Genomic DNA, 27,419 nt, shown 5'->3' with positions numbered 1-27,419 from the left:
AATCACAAACCCTGAAAGCTCCAACGCGACGACATTTAGCAGTCGTTTTTATTCTATTAAAGTGCTTATTTTTGGTGGAGATAACTTCGGCGTTTTTCTTATTTTTTTAAAAATACATTCGACAGTATTTTACTTGTCGCGCGATTGATCTTCAGCTGTTTACAAAGAGAGTCACGGTGAGTTGTTTTGTGTTAGCATGCTAGCTAGCTACTAAGCTAACTGAGGAACTTTAAGTGTTTGCACGAGTTTCCAGCATTAAACATTAATCCAGTTTATAAATACAGTAGTCTGAACAGCTCTGTATTGGTCGCTTCAACGACGCCATTCTGATGCAGTCTAATTAGCATGGCAAGTGCAGTTATCTGTGGACAACAACACTCAGTAAAACCTGTTGTATGCTGACTGTTTATTCTCTGTTTTGCTTCTCAGGAGCTTTGATTTTAACTGAAGATGGCTTCTCGGGGGAAATCAGAAACTGGCAAATTGAGGCAGAATATGGAGGAACAACTGGACAGACTGATGCAGCAGCTTCAGGACCTGGAGGAATGCAGGTGCAGTGGATAGAAACTGATTGAATCCAAAGCACTTAATATGTTATATCCTGTCACTCGGTTTCTTATAATTTATTTGTTTATTCCAGAGAAGAGCTGGATGAGGAAGAGTATGAGGAGACAAAGAAGGAAACCTTGGAGCAGCTGGAGGAATTCAACGACTCCCTGAAGAAGATAATGACCGGAGACATGACGCTTGTGGATGAACTCAGTGGAATGCAGCTGGTATGGATGATCAGTTCAGTTTAGTTTGTTTTATATTGATATGACACAAGTTATCTCATGACACTAAGGTGAAAGGAGGAAACCTAACAAAAGAGGAGACGTTCTTGGTGCATCATGGCAAGCCCCACAGAAGTTAAAGCTCATGGCAGCATGACTAAGGGATGGTTCAGGATCATCTGAGCCAGGCCTAAATAAACCAATCTAAGTTTTAAAGGAGCCTGATAGTCCTAGAGATTTGTGTTATGTGTGAGTTAAGGGAAATATCCTGGTTTAAAATTAACACCCACTGAATATAAAAGGCAACAAATAGTGGTTGTAACTTGTAGTAGAAGTAACTAAAACAAATGACTGAACTGTGAAATGTTAAAATCTTTCTTCATCAGGCGATCCAAGCTGCCATCAGTCAAGCGTTCAAAACCCCAGAGGTGATCCGACTTTTTGCCAAGAAGCAGCCGGGACAGCTGAGAACCCGACTAGCAGAGGTTGGGACTAGTTTGATTATTGTTTAAAGCAGAGCTCACGTAACTACTGAGTTGCTTCTTGGTGTTTATCTGTACGCTACGAGGCCTGAAAATTGTCCCACTGCTGTGTGACATTCTGCACAGATGGACCGAGACGTGATGGTGGGGAAGCTGTCGAGGGACGTGTACACGCAGCAGAAGATGGAAATCCTCACAGCCCTGAGAAAACTGGGAGAGAAGGTGAGGAAGACGGGTTTTTTCCTCAAAATCTCAGATGATTCAGCGGCTTGTGCTCATGAGTTCACATGAGTAAAGCTGCAGACATCTGTGTTAGTCATGTAGCTTCACTAGACTGAAAGAACAGTGACTTAAAAATACTTGAATTTTTGTTCTAAAGGAGCTGCAACATTTTAAACATGAGGGTCAACATATAACTGAAGTCCATGGATACATCTTGCATACATTTTTAAAAAACATTAGTTTTTATGTTCATTATGATCACATCTTTACAAATTCCATTATTATTTGACTAAAATGTCAACTAAATAATTTAATTACAAATCACATGACCTGCTCCATGTTTTGTGTCTTCGTTTTGTTGTTTCCTGTCTTATTTTTGTCATTTTGTGTCCCGATTTTGTCCCTTCCTGTCTCGTTTTTGTCTGGTTTTTTTGTCATTTTGTGTCTCGGTTTTGCCGTTTCTTGTCTCATTTTTGCATTGGTTTTGTCGGTTCGTGTCTTGTTTTTGTCATTTTGTGTCTCATTTTTGTCACTTTGTCCCTTGTTTTTGTAATTTTGTGCATTGGTTTTGTTGTCTTGTTTAGTTTTTGTCATTTCGTCTATCGGTTTTGTCATTTTGTGTCTCAGTTTTGTCGTTTCCTGTCTTGTTTTTGTCATTTTGTGTCTTGGTTTTGTCATTTTTTTGTCTCGTTTTGTGTCTATTTTTTGTCATTTTGGCCAACTATATCAACTATGATACCTGTCAACTATGTTAGAAAACGTCCAGCTACAGCTTCATGCTGACCCGTGTTCTTATTTTCTGACAGCTCACTCCAGAGGACGAGACGTTTCTCACTGAAAATGCTACAGCTGTTCTGCGCCACTTTGAAAAAGTGACGGCAAACCTGGGTGAGCGTCAACATGTTTCCCCTGTAATCTTCAATCCTTCCATTTCTTGAGTAAATATTCATGTTTACCTTGTTTTACCTCCTTTTTTTCAGGGTCTGAAGACAAAATCCTGGCTTTAGCTAGCTCTGGAGTGAAAACCAAAGCGTAGCGATTCTACAAAATGTTCCTTTTAGAGTCTGTGTTCTTACCCAGAGAGAAATGTGCCAATCAATCATGGATTTTGTAAATAATCAGTGCACTTTGGGGTGTTACTGTAGACGCTAACACTTTTTAACAGTATTGTTTTTTACTTGTCGACTTTTTTAAATGTCAAATCATGATGAGTGTGTAATTGTATTCTCGGTACGAGCATGTTTCGTTAAAGATGAATGTAGTGTTTTTTGGGTTGCTGTGTCTGTTTTAAAACATGACAATTCAACAGTGCTGTTTTTGAGATGTTTGAAAAGCTACAAATGTTCATAATTATTTAAAGTGAAGCATGCTGCCTGCAGGGCTTTGGACTGAAGAACAGAAACACCAGAAATTTCAAGTAACTTAATTACACGCAGAAACACTAACGCCTGAAAACAATAATGTAAGCATGAAAAGGTGCAGTATGCTCTATATGCACTAAGATCTGACTGGATGCAGGAGTCTGTCTGCTACTCACCTCTTTTATAAGAGCTTTTAGAAACATATCGGCATTAAAAAAAAACAAAACATGCAGATTGTCAATTAAGAGTCGCAAAAGTTTCTAATTGAATGCTGGGTGACCTGATAGCCAAGTGTTTTGGGTGAAGAACATTTAAACGATCTGAGCCGCAAGCATCAGATTATTCTGATGACATTTATTTTCCCCAATAGTTTTGTTCCCGAAAATAAAAATAAAAAAAAGTAATGAATGGAACACCCAAATGCGTTATTTCATGATAATATTCGAGACTGTGCAAAATTTTAAGGGTGTCTGAAAACTTTTTTTTCACCACTGTATATTAACTGAATTAGCATCCAAAAGCTGATATCTGATCTAATCTGAGGGCCTTTTGGAAACCGCCTTCATCCAGTGCAAATACAGTGTTCAGATGCATAATTACGGAGTCACAGGAGTGCCATAATAATAGACAAGTCTTGGAAAAAAATGTAAATCTAAAGAGGAAAGAATAAATAAAAACACATTTTAAAAATTCTGTTAAAAAATAAGGAAATATGTAAACGTAAAGAGGAATAAAAGAATTAATGAAAAAATAAGGAAATATATGTGTAAATATAAAGAACAATGTGAAAAATAAATATAAAAACAAAGGTAAATTTTGTCTTTGCTTTTCTCTCTTTCCTTTGTTTTTTCCTTTTGTTTTTGCTTTTATTTGATGGACTGAGCTGTCAATCAACTGGCTTTGGGTGGGGCTTTCTGCCCCGCCATTTGATTGACAGCTCAATCCAAGTAAAAGCAAAATGAAAGAACAAAGGGAAAAAATGAAAGGAAAAGAGAAAAACAAAGACACAATTTATCTTTATATTTTCATTTTTTTTAACATTTATTTATTCCTCTTTATATTTACACATTTATTTTCTCATTTTTTTATTTACTTATTTTTTATTCCTCTTTATATTTACACATTTACAGGTTTGTCTTGTATTATGGCACTCCTGTGACTCCATACATAATGAGGCGATAAAAACCCCATTAAATCTTCAGATAAATCTTTATAAATAAAGATAAATGCAGTTTGCCTGGTTGGATTAGTTTCCATCTGTAGATGATGTTCAGCAGCATTAGAATCAAACACTTAACAGTTTGTCGTTTTAAAAGCCAAAAAGACATGGGATCATGCAGGGGTACCAAAAGAAAAAAGATTTAGCTGGATAAAATCTAAAAACACCTCTTACCATCTGTTCAATCGGCACATTTAGAAGTTTTAGAGACACTTTAATCCAGTAGATTATCCCCGTCTTCAACTCCATAAGAACCGCAGTTTGGTTCATATTCGGGGAAAAACGCGGTAGATTCGACATGTTTGGATGCTTTTGGGTTGATTCTTTGATTGTGAAGCTGTTTAAACTTGATGGTATTTTAAAAGTTTACAGTAAACAAGTTTGAGTATTCATGTCTTACTGCCAGAATCAGTGTTGGTATTTAGTTTTGATGCCATGCTACTTTGAATGAGTAAAAAAAAACAAAAAAACAAATGGGTGTTTTATTTATTCACTTGCTTCGTTTAACCCAGGGGTGTCAAACATGTGGCCCACAGGCCAAAACCGGTCCTCCAGAAGGTCCTATCGGGCAGTGTAAAAATTACAGAGAAGACTTTAAGTGCAGATTGTAAATAAGTAAAGCTATAAATTTAAAATAATTTCTAGACCATGACAAGTTGTTGTGATCATACTAGGTTGTTCATTGTTTTGTCATTTTGTGTCTCATTTTTGTTGCTTGTCTCATGTTTTTGATGTTTTGTTTCTCATTTTTGTCATTTTGCGTCTAATTTTTGTAATATTTTGTCTTGTTTTGGTCTGATTTTTGTTGCTTGTCTCATGTTTTTGATGTTTCTCATTTTGTCATTTTGTTTCTTGCTTTTGCCATTTTGCGTCTCATTTTTGTTGTATTTTGTTGTTTATCTCATGTTTTTGTAGTTGTTTATCATTTTGTTTCCTTTTTGTCTCATTTGTTTGTCTTTTTTGTCATTTTATGTTTTGCTTTTTTCTTTGCATTTTCACCACCAGAGGACGCCAGCGTTCAACATTTCAAACATTTGCTCCCAGCAGGGTGTGTTCTCACACCATCAAAGTAGAATTACAGCAGAAGAAACAGCCGAGAAAACAAGAGCAGACAGAAGTTATTCCCCATCTCATCGTCCTTTATTTTGTTTACGAGCAAGCATCGACTTCACTACAATTTGCCTTTCAACTGGTAGAAAAGTGAGAGCAGCTCCAACAAGCACAAAGGAAACATCCAACCGTCCTGAAAACATCGTCACCGTCCGTTTTGAGCAAACTTTTAAAAGAAAAAAAACAACAAAACAACAAAATAAAACAAAAAGTAAACTCATATCTGGAGTGTGGTGGATGTGTGAAACAAGACAATCTGAGCATCAGTAGTGTGTCACGTCTCCTTTCTCACAACCCCACATGGAACGTACACAAACTCGTGGTTCATGCAAAGTCACTTCAACCCCTCGGCGTTTTTACGGTATGGCTGCAAATTCAGGTTGTCGGACAGTGACATTCATCTCGACCGACAGCTCTGGGGCCGATCAGAAAGAATAGAAACCGGGAAATGGTGGCGTCTCGACTGTGAAGACATCAGTGACCCGCGTTTACTGTTAAAATGTGGACATGAAGTGGAATGAAACTGGTGAGAACCTCGGCAGGCTTTTTATACTCCTGTGAATTTTCATGCTGCCCTCAAAATCATTTCTCGACAACTCAGGCAACAATAGGACACCGTTCCAAAAAAAGAAAAAAAATTAAAAATCACCTTCCACTATACACAAATAGGTCAGTTAACAGTATACCCATGTATGCTGCCAAAGCGTTGAATGTACTGTACATCTTTTTAAAGGTGGACTCCGTCAATATGATTTAGTACAATATCTATAGAAGGTACAATATGGATCTACTTCCTCTACACATCAACAAGGACACGTGACATCTATGTAAAATGTTCTCACTTTTTAAGAAAACTAGCGGTGGACTATTGTTACGACAAAGAGATCCCCAGCTAGCACTGAACCAATAAAAAAAAAGTCGCCACAAATAAAAGAGCGTGGATAAGTGTTTTTTTTTTTGTTTTTTTTGTTAGACCCGCTAATTATGATCGGCAAAAGGCACTCCCATCTCAGCCGGCTCACACCTGACCCCCCACCTTTTACTTTTGGAGACCGTTCGCTACGTTTCAAAATAAAATCATGAATTCATCGAACTTAAAAGTCCAAAAGTAGCCTCGAAACTCTCAATTTTGGCCTCCGGAAGCAGATTCACGTGCAAAAATGAACCCCTTTCTGCACGCTGCGACGCCCCACGCAGGTTTGGGAAATGTTTCCGTTTAACTCGGGGGGGCCCCCCCCCCCCGAAAAGCATGAAACAAACACGAAGCATTTCTGGGGTGAAGGTACATCGTTTTTATCTGGTTCTGTGAAAGATATATACAACAGTGATGGACGACGGTGTCTGAGAGGAGACAGAGGTCGGACACGTTTTCCCCAATCAACTGTATACGCTTCATACTAACACCAGAAGGAAAATCAGTTTACCAAATGTAAACAAATATCTTAGAACAACTCTACAGTACAGTTCCATGTACAATAAAATCTAGTGGTCTACTGCAAAAAAATATCTCATTTGAAGATTCCAACAAGAAGAGACGGGTTTTTAAAGTGTTTTCCCGCCGTCACACAACAGACAACAGCCGTTCTTTAGCAATAAGAAAACAGTTTAAAAACATCCCATAAACGCACTATTATGATTTTTCAAAGTTAAATAGCCGTGCCATGGAGAGTAAACTCATTTCACTACCCGACCGGTTTCAACTAAAGCTGTCGGTCATAAATATGCCTCTTCAGTAGTGTGGAAGGTTTATTTTTCTCCTTCCTGCTCCTGTCAGCGCAGTAGGACTGGGATAAAGGCTTTAAAGCTGCTGAGGAAAACCAAGACAAAGCTCTCTGCTGGTCCAAACACACTCGCAGAATCTTTTTTTAGTACCCATATTTGAAGATCAACAAGCACCGCCCGCCGGCCCGCTGTTCGTGAAGCTCGATTAGCATTTCTCTGATTACTCTCAACGTAAAAGAAACAAATCCCTTCTGTACAACAGCGAGATCTACCCGGAATGAAAACACGTTAACGCCAGGAGGAGAGCACTGCCACCTGTGCAAGCAAAGCAAAAGCGTGTGTGAAACCGTCCACCCGTCCCGCCTACCGGAAAAAAAGCTAAAGGAACGGTTTTTACTCCTCGCAAAGAAAGAAGAACGGACGACAAAATGGACGCCACTTTGTCGTGGAAACCTCCGCCGGACAGTCCCGGGTTCCCCGTCATGAAGCAGACATTTTGTACAAGCGTGATGGAACGGCTTTTGCAGAGATTTAGCGACATGCTACAGCCCGTGTGACACGAATATTCTACATAACGTCGTTTTAGATATTGGACCCGTTGAGCAGGCCGTCACTAACACATCGACTAATTACATGGTTTTATATTTACAAAAATCTTTAAAAAGCGATTTATTTCTCTACACATATGACTTTCCAAATGTCCTCATGCACTTAAAGAAGAAAAGAAAAGAAAAGAAAAGAAAGAAGGAGAGAAACGCGGTCTACTCGTTAAAAGCGTCGTTTTTGTTTCACGGCGGACTGCAAGTCAAGAGAACTCAAGTCAAAGCTATCTGTGAGTTTAGCAAATCTAAAAGCGTTAGCAAAGAATATACATCAGGAAAACAGAAAATCATTCTCCTTTTGAAAGCCAGACATCTGAGAGAGAACAGAACAGAAAAAAGAAAAGTGCAGGGTTGGCTTCCTCACACAGTTCAAAACAAATGTCGGCCAAGTTTTCCTGGGAATTAAAACATAATAAATAAAAAAGTAAAAATCAGCAATCCGGTGATGACTACACTACACTGAGTACCACCACTAAGATAACAACAGGAAAACCTGGACCAGATATACGCTGAAGGGAACTTTTGTTTTTCCTTTGCTTTTTTTTTTTTTTTTACATCATGGCTCCTAGACATGAAACTGTAGGGAGGGGAGTGTGTGACGCAGTGAGTGAGTGTGGGTTGGTGGTGTGTGTGTGTGTGTCGGAGCTGTGTGTGTGTTTGTGGTGTCGTGTTCAGTAGGTGAGGGTGGAGTCGTCCCACTCCAGCTGCTGCTGTCTGCTCGCCCCCTGCTGGTCCTCCGGCTCGCCGCCCTCCTCGTCCTCGCTGCTCTCCGACTCGGCGCTCGTGATGTCGTCTTCCTCCTCTCCGTCCTCGCTCTCCTCCTCCTCCTCCTCTTCCTCCTCGCTGCTGTGCTGGTCCTCGTATGTCTGAGAAGGAGACAGACAGAGACGGTGTGTGAGATGATACGTTGGTAGGTAGAGCTCCATCTACAGTCCTAATCTGGTACTACTTCCTAGATAATGCACACTTCAAGTGCATTAAATCGTAATAATCGGTTCTTTTATGATATTACGTACAGTATCCCTTTATTGTAAGGGCATTGTGTTCTTTTGTCTTTTCCTGTATGTTGCTAACTCAAAGAGCTGCTAAACTGGCTTAACGACAATATTCTCTTTTAATAAAGTCAATCCAGTTTATGTTTGGCATCTAAAGAGCTCTGCAATGCGTCAACAAAAAAAAAAAGCATTTCTGCAAATCTCCATCTAGATCAGGAGTGTTCAACTAAGATTCAGTCAGAGAAAATGTCTTAACCCTCGTGTCATTCTGCGGGTCAAAATTGTCCTGTTTTAAAGTTTGAAAATGTGGAAAAAAAGAAAAATTTAGAATGAAACTTCTGATGTCCACATTTTCAGTATTTTTGAGAAATTTTTGAACCTTTATTGGTGGAAAAAAAAAAGAAATATTGAAAATGTTTCTTAAGAACATTCAAAAAAATCAACCAAAATCCAGTAATCACTTCAGATCTTTTTAGGATTTTTTTGGAAGATTTTTTACTCATTTTCTGAAAATATTTACAAGAATTTTCTTGCCAAATTTAGGGGATTTTTTTAAAAAAAAATAAAACTTTTAAGGGGAAGCTTTTAAGGAATTATTGGAATTTTCTTCCTGAAGGTTTTTTTTTTTGCTGATTTTTTTTTTTTCAGACAAGGAAACACTACTTTTTGGTGCCTGTAAATGAGGACAACAGGAGGGTTAAAGACAAAGTAAAACATGCCGATAGAGAAACTGAATGCGTCCCTGGGTTACATTCATCACCTTAATACTTGTTTCTCATGCACGAAATCAGTTCTTGTTGAAAAACGCTGTGAAAAAATCCAATTCTAACGTGTTGAAGTGACTCATTTCAGATTAGTTAGTGTCTACGAAACTACAAAATCATGTATTCCCAGTGCTTAATGATTTAAAGTGAATTATGCCCCCTCATGGAGAAAGTTTAGATTTCGACACTCAGAGTTATTCAAATGTCTGAGGTCTCAATTAGTGGAGATGTTCTTTCCTGCAGCAGCCCGACTCTGATTGAGGCGTCCGTAAATACTGCATGACTAAAGCAAGTCAAACACGGCAGTTAAAAAGCTCGTCGTTGGACCATTAGCGGCTAGCAGCAAAGTGAAAATGATTAATTAAATGACTCAGAACTACATGAGTCCACTGTACAAACATTTATATCCCGCCCACGAGCTGACTCATTAACTTCACTCGGGACTTTTGCACGACGACAGCGTTTGTTTTCTCAAACCCTGAAGAGTCGAACTGGTGACAGAAATAATCCAAATATGATTCTTTCATTTCATTTAATGCTGCTTATATATCTGCAGCACGGTCTCTCCTCTCATCCCCACAGAACCGTCAGCTATCAGAGCTCACATGAAACTAGGTCGCAGCTTCACCCAGAATGCAACAGCAGGTGAAAAGCTGTCTAGACTGCAACCTAAACACACACTTTTTTTTTAGAGCAGCACTTCGTTGAACAGCCTGTCACCAGCTAATCACCCATAAACTTTGCATCTATTTTGCCTCCATGCAGACAGCTCGCGTCGTTTTACCTCCATGGGGTTGACGGTGATGGTCAGGGCCGAGTCGTCCCAGTCCATCTCGTTCTCTTTGCCGTTCTCCTGGTCTCTCATGGTGCGTTGGTGCGCAGCTCGGATGCGGAACACGCCCAGGATGATCATAAACACCAGGAAGCTGACGCACACCACGATGACGATGGTGGCGGCGCTGGGGACCACTGTGAGGAAGCAAACGCACCGACAAACACAAAACAAAGGGTTAGATCAGAGGTGTGGAAGTCATCGTAGGTCAGGAGGAACATTCAGCCCAGTTTGATCTGAAGTGGACCGGACCAGTAAAATCACAGCATACGAACCGAGAAATAACCACAACTCCAAATGTTTCTTTTTAGTTCAAAATTACATTCTGAAAATGCTCAACAACCTGGAATTTCTTAAGAGCAATAAATTCAAGTTCAACAACATCATGCCTCGGTTTATCATTTACACATTACAACTTCCAGATCACAGAGTGTCTACAAAGGAACACAACATTTAGTCACAGCTATCTGGAACTGAACGATAGAGTGTTTTACTTTATGATCAAAACGACAAAAAAAGACAAAAAAAAGGACAAAAATAACAAAAACGAGACAAAAAACAACGAATAAAGCGCAACAAAAAATAAATATAATACAAAACAAGACAAAAAGGAAACATAAACAGACAAAAAACAACAAAAACAAGACAAAATATTACAAAAATGAGAAACAAAATGACAAAAAAATAGACAAACGACGCAAGCGAGACGAAAAGGAAACAAATGACAAAATGAGAAACAGAGCGACAAAAACAAGAGAAAAGTAACAAAAATCAGACAAAAACAAAACATTACAAAAAATGAGACAAAATGACAAAAGACAAAACAAATCAAAAAAGTTAAAGTTAAAAAAACGGACAAAAACAAGACAAAAGATGACAAAAAGGGAACACAATGACAAAAAATAGACAAAAAACACAAGCAAGACAAAAAGGAAACAAAAAGAAAAAATCAGACAAAAACACAAAAAAACAACATAAACAAGACAAAATATTACAAAAATGAGACACAAAATGACAAAAACCAGACAAATGACATGAAACAAAACAAAAAGGAGACGAAAAAGTTAGAAAGTGACAAAAAAATGGACAAAAAAGGAAACCGCAAAAACATGAGACAAACGACAAAAACAAGACAAAATATTACAAAAAAAAATGAACAATCTAGTGTTTTACTTTATGATCAAAACAACTTGTCATGGTCTAGAAAATATTTTATATTTATGCTTTTACTGCAGTTAAAGTCTTCTCTGTAATTTTTACACTTTGAGGGCCGGATTGGACCCTCTGGAGCGCCAGTTTTGGCCCGTGGGCCTCATGTTTGACCCCCTGGGTCAGATGGTAACTATCTATTTGTACATAAACATGTTTTTTGTGGGGAGATGCAGCTTCCTCGTCTGTCTGAGGACAACTCAAAGGCCTCAGCTTCACGGTGAGTTGGCGCTGATGACAACAGGCTCCTAGCAAACAGCACACGGATGCTTTCAGCAGCTATAGGTGTGCGTCTCCCTTTAAATAGCTTCTCCAGTCCTCCGCCAACCTGCTTTACTTTGCCCCACATTAGCAGAGACGGGCCTCTCTTGTGCGGCGGTGAGCTTAGTGAGCCTGACAGCCTAGAAGATTACCGGAGCCAGAAAATAAAAGGTTGCGCTCAGAGCACCGCCTGTACAGATGTCACAGACAGCGCTCAAGTGTAATCCCTAAACTTGTGCCATTAAAAAAAAAAACAAACAGGCAAACAAGCAGTGTTTCACATGTGTCCTACTTCTGGTTAATAGACTATAATCCATCTGCAGCTAGGCTTGCCATAAATGACACCAAATCTACATCTCAGCACAACAATTAAGCAGATTACTGGTTTGATTATAACATTTAGAATTAATTTAATAAATCAGTGATACATGCAAAAAAAAAACAAACAAACACCGTACCTTCCTGTTAATTTACCAAGTAGAGAAGCAGAGTCATTCTGTGTTTAACCTATAAAACCCAAAAACCTCTGGTGGAAAAGGTCAAAATTACACCACTAAAACAGAAAGAACGCTCAGATTTTCAACTTTCCGATGAAGTAATCCGACTAAATTGACTTTTCGGTGCCGCTGGGGAAAAACAACCAAAACTAAATCTGGATATCTCATCAACATCACATGTCTCATTTAGAAATATGCCAAAAACAGGCCGTTGAAAAACCATTACTGACTTAGCCGTGGCAAAGAGTCATGTGACGAAAATTCAGGGATGAACTGGAATGAACCACAGACCGGGAAAAAAAAAAAAGACAAATGCAAGTGGTAAAACTAAAGTAGCCACTGCTTTATCCTATATTTTTGGACAACTGTTGCACATGTTGATTCCATTTTTATTTTTCCATCACTACATGAACTTGTTAAGTGGAATTGAAACTGATATTTAGCTTTTGTTCTTGTTCTTAACACTCCTGTTGTCCTCTTTTACAGGCGCCAAAAAATATTGTTTCCTTGACTGAAAAAATCAAAAAAAAAAAAAATCAGCAAAAAAATTCCCAAAATTTCTGAAAATTTGCAAAACCTTCAGGAAGAAAATTAAAAAAATAAAAGCTTCCCTTAAAAGTTTTATTTTAAAAAAAATCTCCCAAATTTAACAAGAAAATTCTTGTAAATATTTTCAAAAAATCTCCCAAAAAAATCCTAAAAATATCTAAAGTGATTCCATATATATCAGTAAAACTTCAAATATTTTCTTTAAGAATATTCACATAAAAATCAACCAAAATCCAGCGAATTTCGCTGGATTTTGGTTGATTTTTATGTGAATATTCTTAAGAAAAATTTTTGACATTTCTTTTTTTCCACCAAAAAATGTTCAAAGATTTCCCAAAAATATTAAAAATGTGGACATCAGAAGTTTCACTGTGAAAATATATTTTTGTCCACATTTTCAAACTTTAAAACGGGTCAATTTTGACCCGCAGGACGACACGAGGGTTTAATAAAGGAGCTTTCTACGCAACACATTCCTGATGCCGCAGAGGACACAACAAAAAGTCCTGTGTTGCATTTTAACATGTTTCAGTACCTGAGGCCTGGTGAGCGTTGACCAGGTTGTGACCCGACAGATCCACTGAGGCATGATGGACGGGGTTGATGAAGTTGGGCTGCACCATGGCGTTGTTGGAATGCTCCATAGGGTTGGCCGTGTGGATTACATTTACCTAAGGAGAGAAAAAAAAACAACACAATCACACATGTAAACTGGCGCACAACACGGCTCCATTTCAGATTCAGTATTCTCAACGGACACGGGAATGTTTTAGTAACACCAGGACGCGATTCGCAACCCTGAGCTGTTAGCGTGTCACTCTGGTGCGACGTAAGCGACGCTCAGCCATACCTCGACCTTGAAGTCGTTGCTGATGTAGCGCCCGTTGAGCTCGGAGCAGACCAGTTTGAATTTCCTGTCGAACAGAGCCTCGGTGTGCCAGTTCTTGTAGCGGATCAGGTGCAGGACCTGCTCGTAGTTGGCCATGGTGTTCACACCTGGAACGCACAGAGGGGAGCTTGTGTTAAAAAACAAACACCGGCCAGTACCAGTAAGAGCTGAAGCACTTCTCTGTACTAGAGGAAAGCAGCACTGATTGATTTAGACACGTGCACGTAAAACTGCAGCAGATTTCATATGAGCAACCCTGATTTTTAAATTATTCTGAGCTACACTAAATAATATATAGATAGGCTTAATAAAATACAGATTTAAGTGCATGTCCTTCTCGTGTAAAGCTGAATTTCTGCAGAAGAATGGGTTGCATTATCAGATTCTTAGAAACCGGGGCTCTGTGCTGGTCAGGCTCGTTACCGGTGATGACGAGGCCCAGGTTGGACGAGCTCATCTCCAAGGCTCGCTGCTGCAGCTGGGTCATGTCCACCTCCAGGCTCTCGTGTTCCCCGTCCAGCTCGTCTCCCACCACGGTCACTTCACACGTGTCCAGGTTGTGCATGATCTCCTCCGACACCACCGTCTCTTGGACTGAATTAGGGCGAGAGATGAGATTTAGAATGAGTCGTGGAGCCGTTTTGAGCCTCGAATGCACGAGTTAGTTCATTCTCAACTGCAAACCAACACAGAATGTATGAAAGATGACACTTTTCTGCACTAAAATGTCAAACTGCACTTTTTCTGGAACAGTTTACACACAGTTTCCGACTGCAAAGGCCACTTGTTTAATTATTAAACACCTGGCGTAATATTACGTTTCATGTTTCGGAAGTAAAAAGCTGCAAAGTATTTGTCAAAAAAGAACAAAATTTTATCAGAAATTACATCTACACATGTGATTTATTTTATTTTATTGCACTAAAGGTGTGTGTCTTAAACCGGTGTTAGTCACAGAAAACAGTTCGGATATTTATGTACATTAAAACAGCATTTTACTGTTTAATTTGACTGTTCATAGCCCAGCTGATGCAGCCTCCATTTGCTTACAAAGCGATTAATATTTTATGCAGATACAGCGAGCACCTTTTGACCGTAAGATCCTATTAAGTGACTCTTAATCATCGACTCTGACATCTTTAGCTTGTCAGATCTGTAAGGTGGAGCAGGGCCAAGCAGGTAATAGCAACAGATTTCTCTAAGTCCCTTTGTCCCATATGGCCTGCTGTTCACCACGGGACATCAAATCTCGCTGTATCTATGTCAGCCTCAGCACAGGGCTATTGTCTCTGCTCCTCTCAGCTCAAATAGGAGCTTAACAGATGGCGGGGCCGGTCACTGACCCCTCCCATAAAGTAGTAAACAACTTATCTGTTTTCCCTCCTCTCCCTCCCGCTCGCTTGCTCTGTTGGTTCAATCCCTTCATCCCCCAGACATAATCCTCAACATAACCAGCTACTGTATGTCTGCAACATATATTAGCAACATCATTTGCAGTAAAACGTCACTCAATATGTTGTGCAATTTTACTTCCAGGATCATGTAATGCTTAATTTCATGTGCAGCGTTGTAAATTGAGGTGCAATATTTCATTTTAAGGCGCGATATTTCAAATATATGCAGAAAATTTCATTATCATGAGTAACATTTCCGTTTCATTTGCAATATTTCCTTCATTGTCAAGTGTAATGTTTTGATTTTCAGGCGTAATATTCCAGTTTCATGCACTACATTTCTGTAACGTGTGTAATATAAATTTACTACTTCAGAATCATCTAGTTTTACTTTCTTTTATTTAACTTTTTCTATTCTTGAGCTAATTACATGCGTTCTCAGTAATGGTTCAGACTTATATTTTATTGCTTTTCCATTCTATTACAGAGTCAGTAACTTCTTTTAAATCACTTCTTAAAATTCACTTTTATAGACGTGCTTTTATGTGAGCTTTACTCGTAGCTTTAACTACTTTCAGTGTTTTATTCTGCATTATGTCCTGGTTATTTTAGATGTTCTCTCTTGTTTTATTTTACTTTTAGCTGCCTGGTTCTTTGGTGTGATCTCTCTCTAATTCTTTAATTCTCTCCTTTATTACTTTTAATTTTGACTCTCAGTCTTGTTCTTTAATTTTCAAACTGCCTAGCTCCCTTGTTTGAGTTACGTGCTAATGTAGCTAATTATTCATTTAATTTATTGTCATTTTCACTATATATGTTTAATTGACTGCTCTGACTTGTCTCCTGTAGCTTGTTTGATTGTCTGTGTTGCATGTTTTAACTGTCAAAGCACTTTGTGAACGCTGTTCTTAAGGGCGCTATATAAAAAAAGTGATGTATTATTACTAATAAGCACAGTTAGCTGTGAGCTTTATCAGGGAAAATCATTTATTTTAAGATCAATTAAGCTTTATCTCATCCTAAATACAGGTTATGTGTATCTACTAATCCCCTATAACATTCTCAGGGGTCGGTTAACTGTCTGACGTTTCTCACCTGTGGGGTCGTCGTCTGCTCCCTCCGCAGCTTCTGACTCGGTGTCGGCCTCCACTTCGCGGGTGATGGTGCTCACGATGCGCATCTCGGGGAACAGCGTCACTCCCTCCTGGCTCTCGAATTCGGCGGCGCTGCGGGCGAAGTGGTCGATGCCGCTCAGGCTGATCTTGGGCTCCTCCGGCTGCAGCACCATCACGTAACCTTCGGCATCCGGCACCGTCACACAGGACTCCTCGTTGAAGCACCTGGGGAAGATTCAACGTTAAACGCCTTTAAACCTGTTGGTTATCTTTGACAGACTTAAGTGGCATTCTGAATGGAGGAAAGGCAACACATCGGGAAAGATATTTGAGTCACCTGGATGGCAGCAACAGTGGGAAAAGAAAGGAAAAATTCATCCCAAAACAGAAGAGTACGTGAATAAAACTGGTTTGTGACTCATTATGTGTGTTTTCATTTGTGCCAACTGGTTTGATGTGTTTGGGCTGCTAAAAATACTCTTTTTTTAAAGAAAGTGAAAGGAGAAAACGTTTGCAAGATTAAAAAAAACTTGCTTTCATTTCTTTATGACTGCACCTCTACATATTAAATGCTTCTTACAATTCTTCCTCCACATTTATGCAAATGCAGCTGCACCTCCAACTGGAAAACTTCAGGCACATACTGCAATTTTAGGCACGAAAAAACGTATCACCTGAACAAATTGCTCAGTCTACTTTATAATACTGAAGGTAAAATGCAGGTTTGTGCATATTATGCAATTATTGTTAAGCTGTTTCACCAACTCTACCCAATCTTGGAGCACCCTCAGAACAAAGAGCAGCCAAATAAGTTCTTTTCATACCACGTTATGAAATCCATAAACGCACAGGTGTTCTGTTACTGATACCCAAGCTCTGAAATGCTTCAAAGAGAATATAAAAACGAGACACAGAATCAAACCTCTCTTCTGCCCGTCATCCTGGAACACCAAAACAGCTCATGTTTATTCCCTTTGTTGTGGAAATCAGGCGAAACTCTTGACCTGCATTTTACCTCAACAAACCGGCCTTACGTTTAAAACAGCAAGACGAACCACTTCTGAATGTTTATAAGGCAGAGAGAAGGACCTGTAACGCAGAACCTGAGCTGCTGCTAGCAGACAGACGGGGTGACGAGAAGAAGATGGAGCAGAGAAGTATTTTTAGCTTCTCCTGCTTACTTTACGGTGGTGGAGATGCGGAGGTGCCTGATGCCGGGGGTTGGGAACTGGCGGGAGTTCAGGTAAGAGATGTGCTGCATGACCTTGTCGAAGGCATCGATGTCGTCGCCCTCCACGGTCAGAGAGGACTGGTTGGGGTTGAACTCCACCTGAGAGAAGGAAACCAGGTGATTTTCAAGCAAGATTTCCTCATGACGCCTCCTGATTGTGACCTACTAACAAAACACACGACTGGGTAGTTTAACCCATTGAACTCCAAGCAGTTTTGGGTTGTTTTTTGTACTCATTGTGGGCTTATTTTGCACTGCAATATAAAGTTCTGCATCTCTATAGAGACAAGCAGAAAGGACTCAAACGTATCTTCTGTGCGCTATGACACAGCTATAATACGAAACCATGGGGAAAAAAATTAAAGTTGAATTTCTCTGATTCTGTATTTTACAGAAAAAAAAGAATTAATGTGTACATTTTCACAAATATTGAATAAATAATGATAGCTCTACATACTAGAGATATTTTACTGCTTACATTTTTAAGCTGGTCCCATCTACACCCCCTGTCAAAAGTTTTGAGACGGGTTCTAATTTATTTGAATTAGAAAGTGTCTCAAAACTTTTGACAGGGGGTGTATGTCTCCTCTTAGCTCTGTGGAAGGTCTGCAGTTCAATCCACTTCAGCTAAAACATCCCTACATTTCTGTCACATGACTGCTTTCTCAGTATTTTAAATAAGGCATGTAGAATGAAGTGATTTTGATTAAAATATCCTAATATTCAGCTTAGATTAGGATGTTGCTCCAGATGAAACTAAGAGTAACACGTGACTGGCTCAGGGACAATGAGAAAGTCACAAATAATAGGTGTTTTAGGGTTCAGAGTCATTTATCATCCCTTACATACAATCCTTTCAACTGATAGTTTACACAAATTTGGCAATGTTCTACAAACAGCTGAAATAAATGAAGCAGCGGCTATAAACTTAAGTGTCAAGCCTCAAAATGGCTGTGAGATGAAGCTGAAGAACTGTGCATTGTTTTAGTGTTAAATGCTGGGTAGTCTAACCTTTCACACCTCAGAAACAACCACTTTTTGGTGAAGCTGCTGACAGTTCACACATATATACGACCCATGAAAGAGGCTGAGAGCAGAGACGGGCACCGCTGAGATCCGCACTCGGATGCTGCACCGCTGTTTTGTGCTTCTACAACACCTTGCCCTACTTACCTTGACAGCTGAAGCTACCTCCTCGGGCAGCTGCACGTCCAGTCCTTCCTTGCAGGTGTACAAACAGTCGATCACCTTCTTGTTCTCCAGCTTGCCAGAGCGGATGATCAGCCCCGCAAGGTTCCCTCGGAAAAACTGAGCCATGCGAGCGTTTGCGCCTGGTTTGATGGAGGCGAGGGAAAGAAAACAGTAAAACGCAAAAGTAGTTATTTAAATTTGCATCCCACAGACTTCACCTTTTCTGGGCTGGAGATTCAAGCATGCTGACTCAATGTGAAAAGCTGAATGGAATTCATGCGAGTTAGTATGTGTGCCCTTACAAGGCGCAGACAGGCAAATGACAGATGAGCTTATGCACGCCTTCAGCACATGCAGCATTTGCATTACCAAGGTACACTGCTGCCTTACTGAGGAAAAGAAATGGAATCCACAAGAAAAAAAAAGAAACGCAAGGAAGAAGACTTTCTGAGATAATGCTGAATGAATCCTCTTTTGTCGCTTTACTTTCCCAAAATAACAGGACTACAAATCTGCAGCCTCGACATTTCAATAGATTCCAGTGTTTCAGAAACACTGGGGTGTGTCTGTCATGCTGAACAAGAGGTGAAACAATTTTCATGCCTTTCTGCTGAAGCATAATGAGGATAAGTCTGCACCACTGCGGAGTCGGCGACAAACTCTACATCTCAAGGTCACACGGCCCAGTGATGTGATGCGTGCGCTGGGGGTTTGCTATCTGATACGGAGGAGTTACTGCTTCTAACCCCAAGGTCATGTTCTGAAAGGAGAGCCAGCATGGCCGAAACGCTGCAGCCAGGTCAGAAATTTGTGCTCGTTGTGTGTCTATTTCTGTTCTGCTGGTGTATCGGGTTGTGGTATTCAAAAAGAAAAGAAAAAACTGCCTGGCTGCTGCAGTGAGAAGAGTGAAGAAATGGAGGATGAAGGAATATAAATATATAACCAGGCAGCATTTAAAAACACAAAACCCATCAATACTGATTCATGCTGCAAAAAAAATAAAATAAACCTTTCTGCATCTAGAATGTATGAGAATCATTCTAGTCAAAATGGCATGAGGATGCAGTTAGCATGGCGGGACACTGTGGACAAATGGACGTATCTGAGGAGAAAGGGAAAGACTTGAGCAACCTGAGGTGGGCTCAGAGACTGTCTCAGTGTCATTGTCATGTCCTGAGTTTTCTGTAAAGGACAGAAACAAGAGAGCAGGGAGAGACAGGGAGGAAGGTTGAGGATCTGCAGGAGAGATTCGGATGCTACACATGAGCACATGCCGCATCGTCTGAGAATCTAGGAAAGAGTTAATACTGCACACAATATGCATAACTGTACTCTAGACAAGCTCTAATCAATGAGAATATTTTTACTATTAAACCATCAACAGCAGCAAAATGCGACAGAAGCAGAATATTTACACTAATATGTCACTTCTTATTTTCTGCAAATGTGAAATGAAAAAGTGTACCTTGCCAGCAAGCACCAATGGTGAGCTGAGTTTCGATCTTGGAGGCGTGCAGCGGGTAGTCCTCTGTAACCAGGAAGGGCTCAAAGGTGGTCCCATCCACAAACAGAGACACAGAGGGGAACTCAACATTCAGCACATAGTGATGCCACTCTTTGTCACACACCTGCCAAGACAACAACGGCGGGAAACTGAAATCAGGGCTGCGAAAGTTACCACGTCCACTGCAACAAACTTTTTTTTTTGCCAATTATCTTGCATCCGGCCATGTTCGATTTAAATCGAAGCTGACCTGGTCGAGCTTCCAGTGAAACTCTGCTGGTTTGTAGTTCTCTGCCTCCGATGGATCCTGGCGTAGGAGGAAGATCAGCCTGCAGTTGTGGACGTAGAGCGAGTAGTGATGTCTGTTCATGTCTGTAGAGGAGAACGAATGAAAGAGGAGATCAGGATGAGAAACCGTAACAGTCATTTATTAACTGTGCCAACTCAAAATGGAAAAAACACAACCTTTACTTTTACCATTTTCACCTTTTAATTCATCAGAACATCTCAATTGTGTTGCAATCAAAAAAGCAACAACAATACTCACATATTAAGGGAAAAATCTTGTGCGGCCTGTGCTATTACAGCACTGTATTTACAAGTGAAGACAAGAGGGCGTGAATTACTGCCTGATGTCCAACCTGACTAATCATTTATTCTCTGATTATTCTCCTGGACGTGCAACAATGGCTAAACGTCTTGATGGACATTAGCAAATAAAGAAACTGCAGAATGAGCATAATTATGAACATAATGTTTACACGCCTTCTGTGCTCACCACCGCTCCAAAATTTGCCACGCATGCTTCGCAGTTTTAATGTTTAATATGAAATTTCCAACTATACACTGTTCTTTTTCAGAGGCAGAAACTGCAAAAACAAAAAGAATCATTTCAACTTTTACATGGAATAACAATCAAATCTAAGCTTAAAATCGTGAAATTTTATCAAAATCACTTTAGTTTACACGCTTCAAGTAAGAATTTGCCACTGCTCCAATCAGATGCAGTAAAAATATCAAGAAATTCTGTGCTCTTGTGCACAACTGTGCCAACTTCGCTATGATTAACAGTAACATGACAAAAAAAAATCAGGGACTTTCTGACTAAACTGCCGGCTGTGTTCACACAAAGCACAGGGCAAAAGACGGAAACAAATCAAAAATATAGCTCAAAATCGATCACATGCAGAGCCACCATTGGTTCTTCCAGTGTTGGTAGCACATGTAGGCACTTGGAAAATTGTATATTTTTTTTTATTTCTGTAAAATGTTTCATCTTTTTTTGTGATTTATGACATTGCAACTTTTTCATGCTGCACTAAAGAGCTGTTTGAAGTCTCTCTACTGCTAAACATAGCTGTGTCGTTTCCACAGAGGTCTAAGCCATCAATGAAGTGCTTAGGGATTTAGAGGGTTTATGCCAACGCTTCACGGCGATTTCGGTATTAAGAACCAAACACTGAAATATTATGAGAACTGAACCGAGCCCGAGACAGCGATAATGTGAGATTCTCGTTTCTGTGAAGCAGAGCCCGCGCCGAATGGAGGTCATGATTTGCGCTGAGATCATGGCTATGGGAGTTTCCTGTCCAGGCCACAGCCGTTCTGATGTAATCCTTCTTATATAAGCAGTCGGACAGAAGCTGATGAACTGCCTCCCCCTTGCTGGCCACGGCAGAGACTTTACAGTCAATAAGGTCTAGGAGCTTGTGACCACACGCGGAAATTATACCGACCGACAAAAATGGAAAGGTCAGCGAGCACTCAGCAGAGGTGAGGGCAAATATAAAAGGAAGCTCGTTTCCTTGTTAGCCAGTCAGCTGAGTACAAACATCGATTATAGCCTGAAGCTACAATGCACGGGTTTTTTTAATTAGAGCTATACATCCATACGCCATATGTGCCGCTATAATGATCGTGTCACTCAGACGGCTAAGATTTAAACTCAGGTTGTGACCTCTACAGCGGGCACCAGATATTTTGAAGTCGTAATTTTCACAGCGCATTTCCTGTCCTAAGCCGTTCAACCTCGAGAAGTTTGTCGGCAATTTTTTTTTTACTCCTAGCAGATTTTATTTAAATTGCAATATAACGTCCTGCAACTGAGCCTGTAGTTAGGTAAAATAGCCACAGAATTTTGGTGAACCGAGTCACTAAAGGCTTTAGCCTAGCCGCGCTAGACAACCCACGGCAACGAATTTAATTCTCTGCCAGGGTGGGTCTAGTTACACTCCATAAGGCTCGAGGCTGGATTCTTCTAAAACTGGCCGGACGAATCACCATGAAGTGTAGAGTCAGAAGGCGGGCGTAACGAAGTGACGACAGAGGCGTGACGATTCTGACAGAAACAACCGGCGCACAATAAACAGTTATCTTTCGACTCGGCTTTGGCCACAGCCCTTAAAGATTTGAAGCTAAAATTCAACTTGAAAGATAAACAAAGGACGGCACTGAAGTGTTTCATTGAGAAGAAAGACGTATTTGGACTTATGCCGACGGGATACGGCAAATCCTTAATATACCAGTTGGCTCCACTGGTTGGGAAGCTAATGGGACTTAGCCACAATCCGGCGCTCTAGGAACTCCGTCAGCCTATTCGTTGCGCTGATTGGTTGTGTACCTACCCAACTGCTGCAGAGTGATTTGAAAGACAACCTTTTAGCCCGCCTCCCTCCCTGTCGAGCGTTCCTAGACCCTTGGGTCTTCAGAGCATGGGTCTAGTGCGGCTAGGCTATAAAGGCTTCACAGTTGTACAGAAGAATACAGAGTCATAAGACTCTTTCCCAATAGACTCACAATTCGTGTTATCGTTGTTCAAGTGCAATACATCTGTTTTCTCCTACTTCAGTTCATTTTCTGGTCATCTTTTCTGTTATTATCATTAGTATACAGTTTACATCTTGTACTTGTTATTTTAATTCTTACTTTTTCGAGACATTTTACACACTCGCACATTTAAGACACTTGACACTAACACTTTTAGAATCTTACATTTTGTAGCTTGCATTCTTCGTTAGTTCTATTTTCTGTGTATATTCCACTAACCTTTGTTTATTGTCTATTGTACTTTGGCAAAATAATTTCCTCTGGGATGAATAAAGTAGATCTTATCTTATCTTACAATGTTGTTGTTTTTTTACAGGGTCTGGTTTTAGCAAATGGTTTATTTTTTCAAATGTTAAAATGAGACATGTAGAATAAAATAATTCTGATGAAATGTCACGCTTTTAAGCTTAGATTTGGTCACATTTCCCGACCAAATGACATGTTACAGATGAGGACTTCAAGGACTGTCGTAAAGTTGAAAATCTGATGACTCTTGCTGCTTTTACAGTCTCTGGCTTTTATAAATGGTGTCTTTTTTGCAGTTTGTTTTGGCTTTTAAGAGGGTAATAATGGCTAATACTTGAAAGAGTAATATTATGTTAGCTATGTTGAAAAAAAGTTGTTTCAAAACTGTGTAGACCTTTTGTTTTGGTATTTTTTAGGTAATATTACTAGGGTAAATAACCCTTTCAGAAAATTAAAAAGCATGGAAAGGATCAGATTTAACCTCAGACAATGATTTAAATGACTTCCTGTTCGACATGGGAGGAAAAGAAAGTTTGCATCAATACTACAGAGGGTGAGATACCCTTCCGTTTACAGTTGGATAACATATTCATGTTTGTTCTACGCAGTAAGAGGTGTAAAGTTTTTTACTTGTCTCCAGAGCTGTTACCTGTCTTGTCAGAGTTGCAGAGGATGGTTTCCTTCTCATGGGCCCCGGGGCCATGTCTCATCCACACGGAAATGGTGAAGGGGTCCTTCAGGCTGGTGGTCACCATACCATCAGGAACCTTGATAGCCTGGGTGCCGTTGAACTCAAACACCTGGTCGCTGTCGTGTCCGTTGTCAGTGGGCAATCCCACCGTCCAGTTGGCGGAGCTGCTGGGTGCAGGGAGCAGCTCCACGGTGCCAGAGCTGGCCCCTAAAGATGGAAGGCGTAATTATAACGGGCACTTGCAATTACTCTGATTGAACGAGCATTTCAAATCAGGCAGTTACTTACCACACAACTTGTGCAGGGACTTCTCAGAATAGGTATCACGGTCGCAGCCCTTCCCAATATGGCTGGTTTCCAGCTCGACAGTGGCCCGGATGGACGTGATTGGCTCATCGCAGGTCTCCAAGTGCATGCTGGGGAAAAGGGCCAGGCTACCTGTGCCAGGCTCGTATTCAATCCTCTTGTTGAAGCCTGAAATAGGAGAAGGGAGAGAGAAAAGGATGAAACAATGTTCTGATAACAGGTGAGCAGTAAATACGGAGCCTGTTAATAGTAATTACTCAGGAGGAAATATTTCAGCTCAGTGTGATAAAGGCCTTAAAAGAGTTGAATAACCTTTCTGACAATGGCGGCCTGTGTGGATCATGAGTGGATCGCTTCTGCTCAACACAGAGGCACAACTGAACAGTGATAGTTGGCGAGCTGCAGCGATAAGAGGAGAGCTTTGATACCTTGCCAGCTGGGTTTGCAGGTGGGCTTGACGCTGATCTTGACCAGCACGTCTTCAGAGGCGCGGTTCTTTCCACAGTCGTAGGCCGTCACCGTCAACTTGTACATGTGCTCTTTGCCGTAGCTCAGTTTCTCTGTGTTCTTGATGAAGCCTGAGAGAAGCAGGGAAAAAAAAAAAACGTAAGTACCAGAACCAGTCTTTGTTTAATTTCAAAGCCGCAGCTGTGCTGGTAAGTGGAATAAAATGACTCAGAGAGCAGGTATAAAAACCTTTCAAGCTGATAAGCAGCAAACCAAAACATTAAGTATTTCATCTGAAACAGAGCTGCCGCTTAGAAAAAACCCTCCGAGTGATTCACTGTCAAGCCGCTACAGAAGCATTATGCATTGAGTGACGTCTCTTAGGGCAACGTCATAATGTTTGGACTTGCTCTTTTACCTTGAGATGTTATACTGAGAGTGTATTACCAAGCTATGTAGGTGTTTAAAAGAAAGTCATGGAAGTTGTTTGACTAAACTTTCATTTTAATCTGCCTAGCAGTCAGTCTACATTATGTATTTTCATACGGATTGATCTCTTCATATTATCACCCGTCTATAGCTGGGTTTCCATTACAGTTTTTCGCAAAATAAAAGCGATATTTCTAAAATTTCGACTAAGTATATTTGCGGTTTGAACGTGTTTCCATTGAAGGTTGTTCTGGGCAGAAGCATCGTAACTCTTGTAAAATAACATCCCGCGAGATTTCGATGTCGAACCCTTTCTTCCTCATTTCCACTTCTATCTCCTTCTAACACTCTGCATTCCTCTGCCGTTTGCTGTCTAGTATGGCAGTGATGTTTTTCTCAAGAATAATGGCAAGAAAAGTCTCGGTCTCCTCTTCTGTCCACATGTACCGCGCCACGTTTACTCAGAGAGAACTGGTCATGTGACCAGGTACGTCACGTCCGGTGACGTATAATTGCGGAAAAGTGTTTCCATTGCGCTTTTGCGATATTTTTCAATATCGAAACGTCTGAAAAACCACCTCATGAGAGCGTAAAAACTTTTTAGCGATATTTTAGTCCTTTTTTGAAACTCAGGTGTTTCCATTACCAGTTTTTTATTGCGCTGTTCACATTTTGCGCATATCTAAGGGTAATGGAAACGCAGCTTATATTTGCTCGTCATAACTGTTCAACCGCGATATCTGATTTTTTTTTTTACTGGATCTTTGATTATGTTTTGCTAGATACAAAGATGAAAAATTCCACAATCCAACACGAATCACTGAGCAACATGAATGACGTTTCACAAAGGCAAACTGCAGTGAATTTTTACTAACAATCTGTCTGCATCGTTGTTTACACAGATCAATAAATACTGCCATGCGTGTCAATACAATCCTGGCTCCAGCTTTTTCCAGTCGGCACAAGGGCAGAGCAGCTATGTGAAGGTTCTTACCGTCTTTGTCGATGGTGAAGGGCACATCGGGGGTCACAATCTCGTAGTTGCAGATTTGGCTGAATTGGAAGGAGCAGTCGGCATCCACCGCCTCCACCTTCAGTATGCTGTCGTATTTCTTCCCCTCAATAACGGTGGCTTTGTAGGACTTCTCCTTGAACACTGGCGAGTATTCATTGATGTCATTCACCTGGATGTGGACAGTTGCCCTGAAAGAGACACATTCAAGTCATTTTTTTAACCACAGCAAAATATTTTAATCGGCACATTTGATTATGAGATGAATATAACAAAAATATATGAAAAAGTTGACACTCTTTGAATGAATAACTATAGTTGCTTTGTTGTTTGATTTCACACTTTCTTATAACAAACAGAAGTAGTAACTGCATGTCAGGCAGTGCTTTGATGGATCTTATGAGTTTAGTTATCTTCTGCTGTGCCACTTAGAGCTCCCCAAGAAAGAACTGAATATAAGGATGGACCTCATTAGGGCTGCAGCTACCAACTCCCTTCATTATCATTTGGTCAACCAATTACTTTTTTAATAATCAATATGCCGTAAAATGTCAATAGTGAAAAAAGTAAGGTTTGAATTACTACTTGGCCACAAGTGGACCTGTTTAAATGTCTTGTTTTATGTGAATCATACTCAAAAATGTAAACACATTAAGTTCAATGTAAGATCAAGAAAATATCAAATTCTCAAACAAGAAGTCGTAAACAACACCTAAGCATCCAATGCTGGATAGCTGCAACTTGATTTTCTGTTTCTAATCATTGTCATTCCAGATATACGTCATCAGTAATAAAGGATAGAACCTCGACAAACCAAGACTTACACTATAATATTGCAAGGAATAGTCATTTTGCAGTCTCCATAGAACTCATTTTTTAATGCATAAATGTCCATTTGGTAGCTTTAGACACTCTAATCGCCTTTTTGATTGATGAGGGAAAATTTTCACAAGGGGGCTGCACAGTGGTATAGTGGTTAGCACTTTCGCCTTGCAGCAAGAAGCTCCCCGGTTCAAATCCCGGCTTGGGCCTGGGATCTTTCTGCATGTAGTCTGCATGTTCTCCCTGTGCATGTGTGGGTTTTCTCCGGGTACTCCGGCTTCCTCCCACAGTCCAAAAATATACTGAGGTGAATTGGTTACTCTAAATTGCCCGTAGGTGTGAATGTGATTGTGTGTCTGTATATGTAGCCCTGTGACAGACTGGTGACCTGTCCAGGGTGTCCCCTGCCTTCGCCCGAGTCAGCTGGGATAGACTCCAGCACCCCCCATGACCCTAATGAGGATAAAGCGGTGTATAGAGGATGGATGGATGAAATTTTCACAAGGTCCTGATGTGCACGAATGTTACCAGTCATCATAAACAATAATGTGTCTCCCTTGACAGTTCCTTCAGTGATTAGAAAGATGGAGCTGTAAATTTGCTTTTAATGTCATCCTAAAACCTTGTGTCACAGTCCTGGGGTTGCTTTGACTTTCTCTTACAAATGGCACCAAACAGGGAGGTGAGACTGTAACTTGAATTATTCTGCATTAATCTG

At 40.3% G+C, this 27,419-nt stretch overlaps 2 protein-coding genes across 3 annotated transcripts in view; one reads left to right on the top strand and one right to left on the bottom strand.

The window, feature by feature from the left end:
- Positions 1-9: 9 nt before the first annotated feature.
- Positions 10-2,788, top strand: lzic (leucine zipper and CTNNBIP1 domain containing). The gene is made up of 7 exons (XM_022206791.2): positions 10-176; positions 430-551; positions 641-776; positions 1,160-1,258; positions 1,382-1,477; positions 2,284-2,365; positions 2,458-2,788. Exons 2-7 carry the CDS (start codon positions 451-453, stop codon positions 2,511-2,513), a joined length of 570 nt encoding a protein of 189 aa, XP_022062483.1. The 5' UTR covers positions 10-176; positions 430-450; the 3' UTR covers positions 2,514-2,788.
- A 2,387-nt stretch (positions 2,789-5,175) lies between these two features.
- clstn1 (calsyntenin 1) overlaps positions 5,176-27,419 on the bottom strand; it is a 46,243-nt gene continuing 23,999 nt past the window's right edge. For both annotated transcript variants that reach the window (XM_022206759.2, XM_022206768.2), the window contains 15 exons: positions 25,862-26,070; positions 24,420-24,569; positions 23,974-24,159; positions 23,644-23,892; positions 20,173-20,294; positions 19,884-20,046; positions 19,550-19,600; positions 18,401-18,558; positions 17,178-17,326; positions 15,977-16,221; positions 13,911-14,081; positions 13,449-13,594; positions 13,134-13,269; positions 10,035-10,219; positions 5,176-8,357 (listed from right to left, as the gene is read on the bottom strand). In XM_022206759.2, coding sequence (XP_022062451.1) covers positions 8,163-8,357; positions 10,035-10,219; positions 13,134-13,269; positions 13,449-13,594; positions 13,911-14,081; positions 15,977-16,221; positions 17,178-17,326; positions 18,401-18,558; positions 19,550-19,600; positions 19,884-20,046; positions 20,173-20,294; positions 23,644-23,892; positions 23,974-24,159; positions 24,420-24,569; positions 25,862-26,070 — 2,515 coding nt within the window. In that variant the 3' untranslated portion in view covers positions 5,176-8,162. The remainder of the gene's footprint in view (positions 8,358-10,034; positions 10,220-13,133; positions 13,270-13,448; positions 13,595-13,910; positions 14,082-15,976; positions 16,222-17,177; positions 17,327-18,400; positions 18,559-19,549; positions 19,601-19,883; positions 20,047-20,172; positions 20,295-23,643; positions 23,893-23,973; positions 24,160-24,419; positions 24,570-25,861; positions 26,071-27,419) is intronic.

The sequence above is a fragment of the Acanthochromis polyacanthus genome, chromosome 6 (assembly GCF_021347895.1).
Source record: "Acanthochromis polyacanthus isolate Apoly-LR-REF ecotype Palm Island chromosome 6, KAUST_Apoly_ChrSc, whole genome shotgun sequence".
Classification (NCBI taxonomy): Eukaryota; Metazoa; Chordata; class Actinopteri; family Pomacentridae; genus Acanthochromis; species Acanthochromis polyacanthus.
This window is presented reverse-complemented; position numbering and strand designations above follow the sequence as displayed.

What these genes read in the sequence shown, in the direction of transcription:
- lzic (XM_022206791.2), top strand. Translation starts at nt 451, where the DNA reads ATGGCTTCTCGGGGGAAATCAGAAACTGGCAAATTGAGGCAGAATATG. An exon ending in CAGGACCTGGAGGAATGCAG is followed by an intron (nt 552 to 640) that starts GTGCAGTGGATA and finishes TGTTTATTCCAG; the next exon opens with AGAAGAGCTGGATGAGGAAG. An exon ending in TGAGAACCCGACTAGCAGAG is followed by an intron (nt 1,259 to 1,381) that starts GTTGGGACTAGT and finishes CATTCTGCACAG; the next exon opens with ATGGACCGAGACGTGATGGT.